The sequence below is a fragment of the Corythoichthys intestinalis genome, chromosome 10 (genome assembly GCF_030265065.1).
Source record: "Corythoichthys intestinalis isolate RoL2023-P3 chromosome 10, ASM3026506v1, whole genome shotgun sequence".
NCBI classification, from domain to species: Eukaryota; Metazoa; Chordata; class Actinopteri; order Syngnathiformes; family Syngnathidae; genus Corythoichthys; species Corythoichthys intestinalis.
The window spans coordinates 12,295,433-12,312,934 of record NC_080404.1 but is presented as its reverse complement, the minus strand read 5'-3'; the positions used below and the strand labels follow the sequence as shown (position 1 = coordinate 12,312,934).

The following is a 17,502-nucleotide window of genomic DNA, read 5'->3' as shown; positions in this document are numbered from 1 at the left end:
TTGGCGCTGCATTTTTGACACATGAAAAATAATGAAGACGTACTACTGTATGAAGGAAAATTTTAGTGGTTTTGTAACCGCGACATTTTCATAGCATGGTAAACCGTGAAGGTAACCGGCACATGCCTACCCCCCCCCCCCCTTAAAATTTTTCTCCTCGGATCTACACGATTCACGTAGGTCATCCTTTTTTACTTCAAAACGGCGAATTTCGCCGAAAGGTGAGAGATTTTCATGCCTGTAAACATTTTCAGAAGCTTAACATTGTAACATTGGTTTAACGGTGAGCATGTATTTATGAAAAAAAAAAATATATATACTACAAATGAAATGATAATATTACTGTAATAACCTAATATAAATATTGAGCTCAAAATAATAATATACTGTATATAAAAAAGTAAAGTTTTTCCCATAAATATTCTTTGCCTAAAAGTGATAAGAAACAACCTGACAAACACAATACAAAAATACTTCACCCAAAACCTGACATGTAGATTTTACCCCCATTTTTTTCATTAATCCCGTTAAAATATTTGACGCAATTAACGCACAAATGCCCCGCTCAAACATATTAAAAGGACAGCAAAGTGAAAGGTGTACTTGTTGTGTTTTTCGGAGTTTTGTCGCCCTCTGCTGGCGCCTTAGTGCGACTGCTTTTATGTATGGTGTGGTGTTAAATCAAGGCCAAAAGTTTTGTCATCCGAAAAAAAGAAACGATTGAAAAAAAAAAAGTTTGAAACTGAACGTTTAAGTTTTGTTGTTGAATCTTTCAAAAGCGAAAACATCGTTTTGATTTTTTCAGTTACAAAGTTGATATTTTCAGGTTCAAAGATTTTTTTTCCCACTTTCAGATCTTATTTTTTCAGTTTCATCTTTTTTTTTCACTTTTAGATCTTATTTTTTCAGTTTCAAATTTTTTTTCCACATTCATATCTTTTTTTCACCTTTGAATCTTTTTTTCGCTTTCAGATCTTTTTTTTTCAGATTCAAAACTTTTGGCCGTCTTTTAACGTGGGGGGCGCGGCCTCGACGAGAGGCGTGTAGACGTGTGAGACAGCCTATCAAAGCAACCCCGAATGATGCTGCCTTCAGGAAATGGGGTACTTTGATGAATCGGGACGCCACACTCGCGAGGCAGTCGTGATCGCACATGGGTACTAGGCCCAATGTGACGTTTAATTCTGCGCCAGTAACGCGCCAGTGATGCACTATTTACTCGCCACACCCAGCAGCGACGCAAAGAGACTGAAACGCACAGATTTCGTTAGAAGACGACAGATCCAAAGGCGAGCGATATCTCTTCGTTTCATGAAGGATAAAAGGCAATCAGACAGTAAAAGACAAAGGAGGCAACAGGTAAGTATGTATATTTAACGGGTTTACGAATGATGTAACGGTTTACGTGGGTGTGTTGAACTGTTTTGGTGTTGCATGTTTGATTTGCTTCACTTTCGGTTTCCTTTTTAATCCCTCATAAAATTACTAGCGCGATCTAAGCGATGCGCGCGGTCCCCGCACGGATGCTTTAATTGTCGGACACTCAGGAATAGGGAGTTGAACACTATTTGGCTGTCTCGTTAAATTATACCTGTGTATAAATCATTTTTATAATTGTTATAGTTTTTTTGTTTCGATTAACTCGGAGTGAAATATATCTGAAATATCATCCAAAAGTGTCTCTTTTATTTATTTTCACAAATTATATTGTTTACATTTTTAAAAATAAAAGTATTAAGTATATTTTTTCAATTTGTTCTGAGAAATCTAACATGTCCCAAGAGAGCTCATGCAAAATCTCAGATAATGCCGCCATGTTGGGAAGAAATAGGACGAAGCAATCGCTTATTACTCGATCAACTCAAATCCCGCCTAGTTCACGCCTGCCCACCGAGTTTGATGAGCCAATGACAGATAAAATTATTTCATGCGGCCACACGGGTAACAAGAGTGCAAGAATGAAATAAATAAAAAGTGAAATAAATAAATGTTGAAATAAATAAATAAATGATGAAATAAATAAATATAAAATGAAATAAATAAATAAAAATTGAAATACATAAATAAAAGTTGAAATAAAAGAATAAAAATTGAAATAAATAAATAAAAATCGAAATACATTTTGAAATAAATAAATATAAATTGAACTAAATAAATAAAAATTGAAATAAATAAATGTGAATTGAAATAAATAAATATAAATTGAAATAAATAATTAAATATTGAAATAAATAAATATAAATAGAAATAAATAAATAAAAATTGAAATAAATAAATATAAATTGAAATAAATACATAAACATTGAAATAAATTAATAAAAATTGAAGTAAATATTGAAATAAATAAATAAATATTGAAATAAAAGCATTTTAATGACACTTTTAATTATTTATTTAATTGTGTATTTATTTATTGAATTTTTGCACTCCTGGTCCTCCATAGAAAATAAGTAAATGGTGTTATACTTGTATAGCGCTTTTCCACCTTTCAAAGCGCTTTACACTACATCGCCATCCACCTACTGGTGACGCAGCACCAGGAGCAACGTGGGGTTCAGTGTCTTGCTCAAGGATACTTAGGCAAGTTCATCAGGGCAGAGAATCGAACCCACAACCTCTGGGTTGGGGGACAACTACTCCAACCACTGAGCCATGCCACCCCTAAGTCAATAAAGGATCCCATGTCATATGAAACTTTCTCCTTGACCTGGTCATAGAGAAACGCAGCATTTCTAGTTTTAGACAAGACATGAGATCCCGAAGCCACTGGTCAAGCGTGGGCAAAGCAGCACCCTTCCAACTCAGCAGAATTGTGCGTCTGGCCAAGAGCAGTTTGGGGCACAGCCAATACATATGTATCAAAGTAACGTCTCCTGATTTGCATTTATCACAGGTGGAAGAGATATTTGGGTAAAAACTGGAGAGCGAAAACCGTACTGAGTTAAATTTTGGTCCAGTAAATTAAAATTTAAGTGCCCCTCTTTTCACTTCCTATCAAAATGATTAAATTGGCTACCAATACACAGTGAACCTTCATGATTAAATGCTTATTTTCCCTGCCGTGCATCCTATCGAGCACCATGTGACCACACTGTTGTACAACTTACAACATTAATGAATTAGAAGACCGTTTGTGTCATGTTTGTCCTCTCTCAGAAACCAAATTAAAGGTTAGGGTTTAGAGTTAGGGTTTAACCCTAACCCGTGTTACAGTTTGTAACCAAAGGCGGACTTTGAATTTTGTTGGAGGGGGGACAAAACATGTTGATGACCCCTAAACAAAAGTCAAAAGTTTGGAAACACCTCATCATTTGTGCTTTTTCTCTATTTTCACTCATTTACACGGTAAATTCTCATTGAAGATATCAAAACTATGAATGAACATGTGGAATTAGTTTTCTGGCAAAAAAAAATAAAAAAGTAAAATAACGGAAAACAGGTTTTATATTCTACTTCCTTCAAAGTATCCACCATTTTCTCTCGTTACTTATATGCACACTTTTGGCTTTGTTTCAATAAGCTTCAAGGTACAGACTCCTGAAAAGGTTTTCACTTTACAGGTATTCCTTAAAAGGGTTAATAAGTGGAATTTGTTGCCTTTTCAATGGGGTGGGCACCATCATTTGTATTACATTGAATGAGGTGTGTCCAAACTTTTGGCCTGTACTGTAGATATACATGCATCTTGACACTTTGTGTCCAATCCTCAGTTCCACATTAGTTGTTGTTGAAACTTTTGAAAGCTTAGGTTTATGGAAATTCCAAATATCCATCTTGCCTCCTCAGCTGTACTTTTGGCTAAGCAAAGGACCATCTCTTAGGTGGTAGTTACATGATCTAGTTACAGGATTCTTCTTCACTTAGTTCATCTTTGTTGTTTGTTTTATATCTGTAAAACTTTTATGGACACGATTTGAACAGCCAAATCTTCATTTTAAGGGGGAAGTTCAGCATTTTTGACATCAGGCTTAATCTTCCAGTTAGCGGGGGTTTAATTAGTCGTAGGAGTCATTTGAACAAATTCCGTGCAGTTTGTCATTTATTTGTTTCAAGGCTCCAGAGTGGCTAAGCTAGCGCGAGTCAATAGTGGTTGAAATCAACTCCATCGACTAATTAAAGCCCCGCTAACTCGCAGAAAATTGAATTCTATGCAATGGCATTTTCCTGTTGTCATTCTTATGGTGAGGCAGCGAAGGGAGAAACATTGGTAACAAGTAACGGATCCTTGTTGTCACATATTACTTTAAAAAGTAATTGAATTACTGATTACACCTCAAAAAAGTCATCTCGTTACTTTACTGATTACTTTATTATCAAAGTAAGTACATTTCTTTGAAAAGTAACTTATCAGTTTCCTTTTACCACTTTTTCTCCTTATGCTGCCTCAACATAAAAATGACAACAGAAAAATGTCATCGCATGTAATTGAATTTTTCACATAAGGCTTAATCTTTGAGTTAGCGGGGGTTTAATTGGTCGATGGAGTTGATTTCAACCACCATTGACTCACGCTAGCTTATCCACTCCGGAGCCCCGAAACGAACAAGCAGCTGACAAATTGCACAGAATACGTTCAAATCAACTCCAACAACTAATTAACCCTTCCCCCGCTAAATCCAAGATTAAGCCTAACAATTCTGAACCTCCCCTTTAAAATACCTAGTCATTAAAATATTGTCTGTAAAAGTTGTAAAGCAATAAAACAAACAACAAAAATGAATGAAATGAACAAAAATCCTACAAAGTATTTCATAACGGGTGAAAATCATTTTTCGAACGGATCACGTGACTAGCACCTTAGAGATTGTCCTTTGCTTTGCTTAGCCAAAACTACACCTGGGGAGGCAAGATGGATATTTAGAATTTCTTTAAACCTAAGCTTTCAAAAGCTACCAACAACAACAGAGCTTGGACCGAGGATTGAACACGAACAGTGTCAAGATGTGTATATACTGTATATACAGTATAGGCCAAAGGTTTGGAGACATCTCAAGGGTAGATACTTTCAAGAAAGTATAATATAAAACCTGTTTACAGTTCTTTCTTTTTTTTTTTTTTTTTTTTGCCAAGTACATGAGTCCACATGTTCCTTCATAGTGTTGATGTCTTCAGTGAGAATATACAATAGTAGCGAAAAACTGAAAATATATCAAATGCAATAAGGATGAGGTGTTTCGAAACTTTTGACTTTGTTTCAGGGTCATCAACATGTTTTGTCTCCCCCTAACGAAAGTAAAACTCGGCCTACGGTTACAAATTGTAACTCTAAAATGTACATAAAGGCTGGTTACAAAGTTCTGGCTCTCTCGTCACCTGTAGGCTTTGTTTCGAATTCTGTCGCGTTGCGCTGTAATTCCAAGTGCTTCCTTGAATTGGATGTCGAGTTTTTAGCGGTCGACAGTCTTTTTGAGCCAGGGCAAAGTTTGCAATGCATGGAGATGTTTTTGTCATCTTTACTGGACAGAAATGTGAAGTAATGGCTGTATTTCTAGTAAATTGCAAATACAGCCGTTTGTGGTATCTCCCTTACCTTTCATTGTTACCATTCTGACAAGGTAGCCAGGCTATGTTGTTGACTGCGGTGGCAGACAGCGCATACACGCAGCATGGTAATACACGTGACCCATTTTTGGGTTTTTTTCCCCCGATGAGAAAATGTCAGATGTGATGTCACTCTCCAACTCAAGAGCAATATGTTCTTTTCAAATGATCTTTGTACATAACTACAGTATTCTTCATTCTACCTACACTATGAGGCGATAACAAAATAGTAACGCACAGGCACTAAGGAAACTAACTTTAATCAGATTACTGGCCTAGAAAAATGAACGCGTGAGATAGCTCGTTACTGGAAGTAAGTCATCAGATTACAGTGACACGTTACTTTGTAACGCTTTACAGACAACACAGTAACTGATAAATTACTTTTAAAGTAACTTCGTTACTTTGATAACAAAGTAATCAGTAAAGTAACTGGATTACTTTTTTGAGGCGTAATTAGTCATCACTTTTTCAAGTAATCTGTGACAACGCTGCTTGGAACAGACTCAAAAATATCAAAGTGATCCTTACTTCGAACTCACGAAGGTCAAAATGTAAGAAAGTAGTCGACCAAGAACTGTCGTGATGGATGGATACATAGGTTATAGTCAGGGGTGCACAAACTGTAGGTGGTCCGCATGCGCGCATGCGTACTGGACGCAGACAAACGGGCTGGCCCTCAACGGCTTCCATACGCTTTTGCGTACCGATGGCTGACCACTGTATTTGCGAGCAAATCACTTCTCAAAATGTCAAAGAGGTAGGCCCCACTGAGTAATTATTTCCGTGCTTCCCCACCCCAGTCAAAAGACAGACGTCACCGGAGCTACCGAAAAAAAGGACTTTTGCTGAAAAGTGTCTCCAGGAGGTACCATGGCTAGAAGCAAATGATGCTCGCACGGAAATGTGGCGCAACATTTGGCGTGAGAATCCCAATGTCGCTGATAAGAGCAGCGAATTTTATGTAGGGTCAAAGAATTTCAGCCATCCAAACTGTGAAAAGCATGAAAAAAACAGAGAGCATGTGGCAATTACGCAAACTATCGATGTCAGACAGGACCCCACTCGCCCTATGGACAAGTGGCGGAATAAAGTTCATGAAGAACAGCACCATGCACTGACAAACATGTTTTTGCTCGCATTTCACAAAGCTAAACATGCACGTTCAATGAGCTCTTATGAGGAGGACATCCCACTTTTACAAAGGCTTGGAGTTCATGTGGGAGCCGCATATGAATGCCCTTTATTTTGAATTATTGCTTTTATGTTTATTTCTTGACATTTCACTTCAAAGTAATGGCAATTTTGTTGTGCCAGTTGATGTAAATCAAGCATTAATTGTTAATATAATTAATGAAAGGTAATTGGCTCTAAGTAAAGCTTGTCATAATTTTCTCGCATCAGGCAGGTTGGCTCTCAAGCTCAATGAGGACCAAGTCACATCTCCAGGTCCTCCTCTGAGAACCTGGGCAAAAAAATATATGTGCACCCCTGGTTATCGTAATAGTTGCAACACGATACAAACTCCTCACTACAGACATCTCAATCTTTGACTATGAAATGTGATGAGATGTGCCTGTGGCTTAGCAAGCTTGAGGGGAAAAAATGTTATATGTCTTCTCAGTGGTTTGGACAGTGCAACATCCATCCAAGTCATCTCTCTCCTGAAGTGTCTGGCTAATGGAGGCCGGACAATCATCTGCACTATTCATCAGCCCAGCGGCAACCTCTTTCTGATGTTTGATTAGGTAAACTTCAATATCCTCGCCAGTGAAATCAGCCGAGATTAAACTGTGTTCTCTCCCGTCTAGCTGTTCATTCTCAGCCAAGGCCAATGTATATACAGAGGCGCAGTCTCCCATCTCGTCCCTCACCTGACCGCCCACAACCTTCATTGCCCAAAGTTTCACAATCCAGCAGATTTCAGTGAGCGCTCAAGGTTTCCGTTTCAATCTTACGTAAGGAATGTGACTCACTTTATTAATTGTTGGCGATTTACACCTGCAGTCATAGAGGTGGCGACGGGAACCCACGGAGACATGCAGGCCGTGTTATTTCAGGCCGCTCAAAGCAGCCCGTGCTGTGAGAAGAGCGTCGAGGACAACCAGGGTTCCTCCGGGCATTTGGAATCGGTACGTGATTCTTTACCATGTGCCTCGCGTCGAACAAATGTGGCTGTAGAACGTGTCGCTTACTTATGTTGCTACAGGAGCTAACGCCCTTTGCCGTGCCGAACTTTGCCACGAGTATGTTCAAACAATTCTACATCCTCTTTAAAAGGAACCTGACAATGATGGGGAGAGACAAGGTAAATAAAACGACAAATGCTGAAAAGAAAATATTCCGACTGGAATTTGGGAAATGAGCTTTTCTTACATTTGTGTTGTGAAGATGCTGACCTCCCTGAGGGTTGCCTCTCACCTGGCGATGGGACTCCTGATCGGCCTGCTTTACTTCGGCCTCGGAAACGACGCCAAGTTTGCCCAGGACAACACCGCCTTCCTTTTCTTCTCCATGCTGTTCCTCATGTTTGCCGCCCTGATGCCCACCGTTCTGACCTGTAAGAGAAATTTGGAGTGTTCGGCTTAAGTTGGAAATGATCGACTGCCATTCGTCTGCTTTTCTTCCACAGTTCCTACGGAAATGTCCCTGTTTATCAGGGAACACTTAAACTCCTGGTACAGCCTCCATGCGCACTACGTGGCGAAAACATGTGCGGACGTATCGTTTCAGGTAGTAAGCTTTCACAATAGTCTTCATGGAGATCCTCCATCCTCATTTCCAACGTCGTTTCCAGGTGACCTGTCCATTCCTGTACTGCACTATTGCATACCTGATGACGAGCCAGCCTCCAGAGGCCGTTCGCTTCTTGCTCTTTGTCTCCTTTTCTACATCAGTCGCTCTGGTCGCTCAGTCACTGGGGCTGCTCGTAGGGGCAGCATCTCCGTCGCCGCAGGTAAGGCCCGTACCATGCCGTACCCTAGTCTTTCCTTTCCTCACTCTCGAATGAGTTGATGACAAATGCGGTTCACCCCCCTCACAAATGCATCATAACACCACCTCGCAGGTCGCCAACTTTGCCGGGCCGATCACAGCCATTCCCATCGTCTTGTTCTCGGGATTTTTCATCAATTTCCAAGCCATTCCTAATTATCTTCGCTGGGTCTCTTACATGTCCTATGTCAGGTACGTTTAATTGGATATTTTCCTCGTCAGTGATCATTCTTCTGCTTTGCATTTGCACAAATGAACAAATTCTATCTAGGTACGGCTTCGAGGGAGTGCTCGTCTCCATCTATGGGATGGATCGCGAAAATCTGGAATGTAAGGTGGAGATGTGCAACTCTGAAGATCCCCAAAACATCCTGCAAATGCTGGATGTGGCAGAAAGCAAGATCAACATGGATTTCATTATCTTAGGAGTTTTCTTCACCATCATCAGGGGGGCAACTTATCTCGTTCTGCGCTACAGAGTGAGAGCAACCCGTTAATTTCGAGTAAATGTGCGTTGACCGGGATGTTACCGCAACCTTTGCTGGTCAAATTTAAATTCGGTTGTAGTTTACCACGAGTGTGCTAGTATTATGTTAACTGCAAATGTTTTTGTCAAGTAAAAGCTTGCTAAATTTTTTTTATATTAATGATTTGAGCTGTTTCTGTGGAAATGACCTGGAAACAATAATGCCTTTATGTTTTGGATGTGTGAAAACCAAACAGTTTTGGACTACTTTGAAACCCTTTTTTTTTTCTTCTTCTTTTCATGATTCTAGCGGCCCCTATTATCATTTTACCCAGATTTCGAACAACTCGCAAATGTTTTTGTGTGTTTGTATGTGGAATGAAACTGTGGAACAATTTAGACAAACACTTCAAGCACTGTCCAAATATCCCAAAATTTAAATTGTTGTATAAAGACATGGTCTGGTCAAAATATAATGACATTTACTGACAATTTTGTTGCTGTTCTTGTAGAATTGCTGTGTATATACGTATATATCAAGAATTATTATAAATTAAATTAATTAAGGTTTACAGCAATCATTTCAAGAACATAGCTCGCTCTTCGCCCCTCTCTCACATTCTCCGCGAATAATCTCTATATTAATGATTTGTGCTGTTTCTGTGGAAATGACCTGGAAACAATAAGAATTATTATTATTAACGAGCCAACTCTGTTGGTCTAGTTGGGTTTTTATTGGTTTAGTTGTCTTTGTTTTCTTTCTCTCTCTTCATTGTGTGGACTTAAAGTCAAAGGACAGGAGTATCCCACAAAATAAGACTGCTGGACAATGATATCAGGGGTTAGATTAAATCAATTTTTCTTCTTACCACTCCCTTTCGAGCGCAAATAGTTATTTTGAATTATACTGTATTTCATTTTCTTGTGCATGTTTGAAATAAAGCTTCATCATCATCATCATCATCATTTATTTAAAATGTTTTAATTGATTTTCTATATTATTGCATTTTAAACATGTTATTTGCAGCCAATCCAAAGCCGTTTTCCTCAGATAATCACCTAAACCAATACCCGTGAAATTTAGTACAAGTCAATACAGATTTATTTTGCATTGATCACTTATCCTATCAATTAATTAGGGTCATGTTTGCGAGAAATGTAGCCCTGACCCCCGTTCACTCAATCGGATTAGTCTTATTAATGTCCTGTCCCCAGCAAAAGAGTACATTATTTTGCAATGATAACATAACCGTGTTAATTGCATCTGTTTCTGTATAGCCTATGTGTCTTTTTTATTTATTTATTTATTTTTCCACACTCTTTCGTGAAGCAGATGTTTGTGTGCATCATGGGCGTAGGTTTGGTCTCAATATTGATAGGTACCTAACCCGCATGTACACCTTTTGCATTAATAAAACTAATCCGATTGGGTGAACGGGGGTCAGGGCTATATTCCTCACCAATATGAACCGAATTGATTGATAGGCTAAATGATTAATGCATAATAAATCAGTATTGACTCATACTAACTTTCACACTGCAAATTTACACGATAACGTCTTAATCTAAACATTTTTCTTAAATCTAGTCGAAGAATTTTCTCCATCTTGTTTTGAGTGTTAATACATAATGGACTTGTGTTCCTATCAGGAAGGTGAAGATTCCATCCAAAGAGAAGAGCAGAGCCTTTCATATCACTTTTACAGGTGAAACAAAATTCAAAACATGACATGACATGGTTTAATCACACCGACAAATGTGATGCTCCAGATACTCAAATGAAGGCCAGTTTTATAGCTTCTCTAACCAGCTTAACTGTTAACAACGGTGCTAACATAGTTGCACAAGGGTTTTCTAATCATCCGTTTGCCTTCTAAGCAAACACAATGTACTATTAGAACACTGGAGTGCTACTTGCTGGAAATGAGCCTCAATCAGCCATGAAAATCTCTCACCTTTCGGCGAAATTCGCCGTTTTGAAGTCAAAAAGGGCGACCTACGTGAATTGCGTAGATCCGAGGAGAAATTCTTTTTGGGAGGGAGGGGGGGGGGGGTCGGGAGGTTTTATTTAATTATTATTATTATTATCATCATGTGATTAATTTAGTACGTAAACTGAGCACTTAAGAACACAGTCAGCAAATCCTTCTAGATGCTTCGCTGACGAGAACCAATCATCGGTCCAAGCTGCGTTCCATTATTCCAAACGCGCGCACTCCTTACTGTACATGGAGTGCTCGGAGAGCCTTTGGTTGCATTGCAAAGCTGCGAAAAAAAAGCAGGCCTTATCCACACCGGGGCAGACCAGAGCGCAGCATACACACTTGCCTGTATTTGCCAGCAGATTGAATTTGGTGAGTAATGGTTTCAATCGTTTTCACATTTTGCGATATAAAAAAGTTACTGCCATTCGTTGCAGCTTGCGTTGAACACTGCCAGAGCTAGCCAAATCTCCCATGAAAAAAAATAGCTCCCGTTAAATTGGCGTCAAGCTTGTGTATTTAGCGGGAATATAAACGAAGAAACACACTGTTGAGTCAAATTAAGCGGCATGCTCTCGGATGGAGGGGGCGCCTCACATCGCTCCCGTCGTCCGCCGGAGACGCGTTATTTTCGGCTTGGATTTGAGCTGTCGGCCGTTGTCGGCACAACACCGGCCCGACGAGTTGTGGGAATGACTCTTGCGTCCTAAAGCGTTTCAGAAATACAGGGATCCCTTGTTTTTCGCGGTTAATGGGGACCAGAACCCGCCGCAATAAATGAAAACCGCGAAGTAGCGCCCCCACCCCCCCCCCCCCTTTTTTTGTGCGTGTTCAATGCATTTATTCAGATTTTACATTGGAAAAAAGATACATATATATATATATATATAAGACGTTTTTTCACTTTTTTCACCAAAGTATCATTTATAAATGGTTTTAAAGCACTTCAAAATGTAAGAATTATGGTAAGTTTTAAACATGTTACTGCCTGACCAAATTATTTTTAAACAAGAATAAAGTAGTAAGAAAATGCTTGGCTTTATGAAATGCTTCATAGTGAGTCTACTCAAACCCTCTCAGGCTTTGGTAAACGGTGATTGACACATGTGCGAAGTTTTTCTTTTTATATATATTTTTATGTTCAGGCATGAAAATGGGTCAGGGGTTAAAAAGGTGAGAAGGGTGTGGAGGAAATATGTTCCGGTACACTGTACAACACAACAAAATATTGAGCTCTGTCGACCCACACTGTGTTTCACAGCAGGGCTGTGCAGAGACCAGTGGAGGGGCGGGTGCTCATAGATCAAAAGTGGCACATGAACAAGTATTTAATACACCTTAAAACAACATAACTTCAATTTTAACCAGCTTTAGATAATAATTGGTTGTGACTGTGACATACTTTAAATGGGAGGGGGCAACAGTGAATAGAAAATCAACACTGTCATCAACACTTTCTGGCTGTGACTCAGTCAGTCTGCCTCTTTTCTTCCTTCAACCTCTGCATCAAACCTTCCTTAACTTGTTGTTCATCTGAGAACAAACCAAATCAGATGGTCACTGAGCCACCAACAGCACAGTTTTCTCAAAACTATTATTTCATGATCATCTATACTTAACAACTCTAGCACCTAATAATTAATAAAGCAATGACATAGAATCTTATAGAAAAATAACATTGTATTTGTGTTTATAATTGTATTTTATACCCGACTATCCTTGCAAACTTATTCTTACTAAATGTGCTATTCACCCAGCTGATGAGGTATCCACTTTTTTTTTATCCCTCAATCTTTCCTTACGAGGCATGTCTATATAATGAAATATAAATCTTAAATAAATAAAAAATCAGATTCCCGGTGGCTTTCATTTTTAAAGTTTTAATTTCTTTCTGTCTCAATAACTATGTAGGTAGATTTGTGTCTTTATTATTCAATCAAAAAAAAAGTTGCTTCAATCAAAAACAAAGTTGCTTCCATCAATATATATATTTTTAATCCCAAAAAGGTCACTTCAATTAAAAAAAATGAGTTTTTGATTGCAAAAATAAATTTGAGACAAAAAAAGCATTTGAAAACTATTTTTCTTGATGGAAACAACTTTTTCAATTGAAGTAATGTTGTTTTGTGTTTGGGCCACATTTTGTGTCAGGGAAACGCGGGAAGGCAGGTGGTGTGGACCCAATTGCAGGGAAACAAAAAGCAGCAAGGCAGGTGGAGGAGAACTCAAAACACGTTTTAATAACAACTAACCAAAAGCACAAAGTACAACCAAAAGGACTGGGGATCAAAAAGGCAATGTTCAAACCAAAACTTACTTAAACGGAGGGACTGGTACACGAGGGCTTGGACAGGTCTTGACTTTGGCACAGACATAGACATAGACAATGACGCAACAAGGAGTGAACAGAAAATGGGAGCTTATAACGAGACAACAAGGAATAGGTGAGCACAGGAGGATAGACTAGGAGAAGGCACATCAGGTGAAATCAATGGGCAATCACAGGGACAAGTCACACTAGGAGAAAACAAACACAAAACCTAACAGTACCCCCCCCCCCCCCCCCAAGGGAAGGATCCCAGACGTCCCGACGGAAACAAAGTCCCAAACACGGCGAGAAAAAGGATGCTGAAGGAGGGAGCAACATTAGCCCGTCAGGGCTAGTCAGGCGGGCATCCAGGACGCCAGACGTGGGCCGATCGCACGGGTTGATCGGGTGGGCGCTTGGGGCGCCAGACGTTGGGCGACCGCACAGGTTGATCAGGCGGGCGCCCCGGGCGATGTGGGACTTTGCCGTTCATGCCGCCAAGCCGTGGCAGGAAGCGGGGAGCAACGTCGTCGGAGTCGGGCGGACCAGGCACGGAGTCGTCGTAGGCGTCGGGCGGACCAGGAACCGAGTCGGCGTCGGGCGGACCAGGAGCCGAGTCGGAGTCGGGCGGACCAGGAGTCGAGTCGGGCGGACCAGGAGCCGAGTCGGAGTCGGGCGGACCAGGAACCGAGTCGGAGTCATCGTCTGCTGGCGGGACAGCAGCGGAGTCGTCGTCGTCTGCGACTGCGGGGAGTCGGCGCTGGCACGGGACTGCGGGGAGTCGGCGCTGGTACGGGACTACGGGGAGTCGGCATTTTGGCTAGGACATTTTCTGTCTTTATCATTCAATCATAAAATAAGTTGCTTTAAACAAACAAAACATTTTTTTTAATTCACTTCATTAAAAAAAAAAATCAATCATAGAAAAAGTTTGCGCATGTGTCAATCATCGTTTAACAAGGTGAGCAGCTTGAGAGGATTTGAGTAGACTCACTATGAAGCATTTAATAAAGCCAAGCATTTTCTTACTACTTTATTGTTGTTTAAAAATTGCTTAAAAACAATTTATAAATGATACTTTGGGGTCTTATATATGTATCTTTTTTCAAATGTAAAATCTGAATAAATACATTCTACACGCACATAAAATGTATGTGGGGGGGGGGGCTCCTTCGCGGTATTCACTTATTGCGGCGGGTTCTGGTCCCCATTAACCACGAAAAACGAGGGATCACTGTATTTCTGAAAAGCTTTAACAAGCAAGAATCATTCCCACCACTCGTTGGGCCGGTGTTGGGCCGACACCGGCCGTCAGCTCAAATCCCAGCCGAAAATAACGCGTTTCATGCGGACGGCGGGACCAATGCGAGCCGCCCCCCCATCCGAGAGCATGCCGCTTAATTTGATTCAACAGTGTGTTTCTTCGCATATATTACCGCTAAATACACAAGCTTGACGCTAACTTAACGGGAGCTATTATTTTCACGGGAGATTAGGCTAGTTCTGGCAGTGTTCAACGCAAGCTGCAACGAATGGCAGTAACTTTATTATATCGCAAAATATGAAAACGATTGAAACCATTTCTCACCAAATTCAATCTGCTGGCAAATACGGGCAAGTGTGCACAGGCGGTTTTTGCTATGGGCAATGTGGGCGACCGCCCCGGGCGCAATCTATTTGGGGGCGCACAAGCAAACTCTCGAAAAAAAAAAAAAAAAATCCGCTAGTTTTCTAAACTAATACCCAGAGGCGTAGCGTCCCATTAGGCATACGCAGGCAATTGCCTAGGGCCCCTGGCCAACAGGGGCCCCCAGAAAACTAACAGATTTGGCACACAAAGATTTGGCGCACTCAGCTTCACCCCACTGTCGTAGCTACAAGCATTAGCAAAGATTCAAAACTATGGAATCATTTAGCAGAAATTCTAACTATTCTGGTATCCGATTTGATTGACATACATGTTTAAGCAAATCCAAATAGTCCAATCACTGTATGCACGTGCTAAGAGTGACATTTGTTACTCTCAAATCCTATTAGCGTTCAATGTTATGCAGTTACTGATAAGGTTGTCCCTGCAAGTATGTGCTATGAGTGATTTCCCTATATATTTGAACGAGTCCTTGCTGCCGTACTCTGTAATGATTTTCACAGGCCACCTCATTATTCATGTGACTACTTAAAGAAGTGGTGATTTTTTCCAAGAAAGTCTATTAATGGGTCTATCGTATTCCTCGTTGAATACTCTATAAGAAAAATATAACATATATGCATCTAAAATAATCCTAAACGATTTTATTAGCAATTTTAATGTTCCTTTTAGCAAGGTTACTTGGGTATGCGGTATGCCGCTGCATACGTTCCCATAGCAACCAGTCCTGTTATTGTCCTACGTCAAAAGCGCTGCATATTCTGAGAACGAGAATAGGCGTAAGCGTAAGGTGCGCATTTTGAGCAGAGGACGGCAACCCCACCTGTTAGGATTAATCTGTGCGTCCATGAACGAATGTAAGAATTTCCCTTCATGCCATAAAGTTCTTATGATAAGTTAGAGCCTTTATCAGCGCGACGGTTTCGTGTTTTTCCTGTTACGTCGGCTGGTTGATCCCACTCGTTCTCGCTGCGTCGAGGAGAGCGTTCTTTACTTTATATTCGCATTGCACATTTGCTTTAAGAGGGAAGGTGTAAGTTTAGCATCTTAAAATGATGTTGTACATCCGCCACTTTTATGGCCAAGATGACCGCACGCAGCGCGCACTCGAACCCCCCGCCCCCACCTTCGTGTTCATTTTACTGCACAAATATGTGTGTGTGTCACGTGACTCAGAGTGAGTGGGCGGCGATTGGGCCCTTTTTTAATTGGCAAAATGAAAAGTTATCCGTCTGGAAATAAAAAAAAGAAAGAAAAAAAAAGCAGAAAAGGAGAAAAGGAAGCAAGACAGCGGTGAGTGTACTATGTTACTGTAGTTTTATGTCCTAATGTAGTTGAAGCACTGCAGACTAGTAGTAGTAGTAGTAGTAGTATTTTTATGTCCTAAACCAATTTACTGCCTTAACTTGTTGTAACTAGCTTGTTAGCGTTTGCTAACAGCATTGCAGCATGCTAGCGTTTCTTCATACATAAAGATGTTACCTAGAACATTAAATCAGTGTTTAGAATCACCATACACACTGATCAGCCAGACTGATAAGATGTTACATGATTCACTTCTGTGCCAGAATGTAATCCTTATTAAGTAAAAGCAATATAACTTACCAGCTAGTCAGTAGAATACGGTATGTGTAAAGGTATGTGTACTAAGCACAATAACAATAATAATAATCAGAAGTACATTTTGTTTATTAAGGCAAACGCGTGTAAATAATTAAGGATAGTGTGAAGTGAATGAATAATGCAATACAGGGGTGGGGGGTTTGGGGGGGGGCACTTTGAGTGTCCAAAAAAGCGCTCTATGAGAGCGAGGCGTTATTAGACTTTTATTAAATATGCTATTGCTACAAGTCCAACTGTCCCCCTTACTTGCACATGCTCAAAGGGCCCCATGTTGCCTGTTGCCTGGGGCCCCCGGGGACCCTTGCTACGCCTCTGCTAATACCGCTCATTTCCACGTCAAGTTAGTAGAGTGGGCGCTAGGGCGCCCCTTACTATCATGTCAACTGCTGCTGAGAGTCGTGTGTGTCAGAAGAAAAGGCAGGGGGAGACGGGAGGGGGATCAGCTGCTCGCAACTGCAGAGTGAGTGAGCAGGACGAGTCTCCCTCACTCTCAGAGGAAAAGCAAGGAGGGGGGCGGGGGATAGACAATTTTAATAAAATAACGTTAAAAACATAACACATTCTTGTGTTTGATGTCGGCGAGGGGGGGGGGGGGGTAGTTTGGATGTCGGTGGGGAGCGCTGATGGGGTGGTTCGCCCAGGGCGCGAAAGTAGCACACAGCCAATCATATAGCCAGTGGCGCCTCCAGAAATTTTTCATAGGGGTGGCCAGATGGGGCCACTTAAAATCTTGGGGTGGCCAAAACTAAAAGCCATAATTTCAGGTTTTCATTATACTACTGTAGTAAAAAGCTCAGGGGAAAACTATCAGAAAGACTTAAGGACACGGCTACTTATATACTTTGGTGTATTGTGTAATATTTGATGTTACTAATGATTTAATGTGCATCATCGTCAATAACTGTCCAGTCAACATTTTGAGTTCCACAACAATTCTGTT

General features: G+C 40.5%; 1 protein-coding gene across 1 annotated transcript; it reads left to right on the top strand.

Annotated features, from left to right (window-relative positions):
- The first annotated feature begins 1,116 nt into the window (after positions 1–1,116).
- LOC130923033 (ATP-binding cassette subfamily G member 4-like) lies at positions 1,117–9,949 on the top strand. The gene is made up of 10 exons (XM_057848412.1): positions 1,117–1,359; positions 7,166–7,289; positions 7,353–7,467; positions 7,549–7,673; positions 7,751–7,849; positions 7,933–8,101; positions 8,174–8,274; positions 8,339–8,497; positions 8,609–8,727; positions 8,807–9,949. Exons 4-10 carry the CDS (start codon positions 7,581–7,583, stop codon positions 9,030–9,032), a joined length of 966 nt encoding a protein of 321 aa, XP_057704395.1. The 5' UTR covers positions 1,117–1,359; positions 7,166–7,289; positions 7,353–7,467; positions 7,549–7,580; the 3' UTR covers positions 9,033–9,949.
- Positions 9,950–17,502: the final 7,553 nt, after the last annotated feature.

Excerpts from the sequence above, each read along its gene's own strand:
- LOC130923033 (XM_057848412.1), top strand. The coding sequence starts at position 7,581 with ATGCAGGCCGTGTTATTTCAGGCCGCTCAAAGCAGCCCGTGCTGTGAG. Across the intron at positions 8,102-8,173 it reads GATGCCCACCGTTCTGACCT|TTCCTACGGAAATGTCCCTG; the intron begins GTAAGAGAAATT and ends TTTCTTCCACAG. Across the intron at positions 8,275-8,338 it reads GTGCGGACGTATCGTTTCAG|GTGACCTGTCCATTCCTGTA; the intron begins GTAGTAAGCTTT and ends CGTCGTTTCCAG.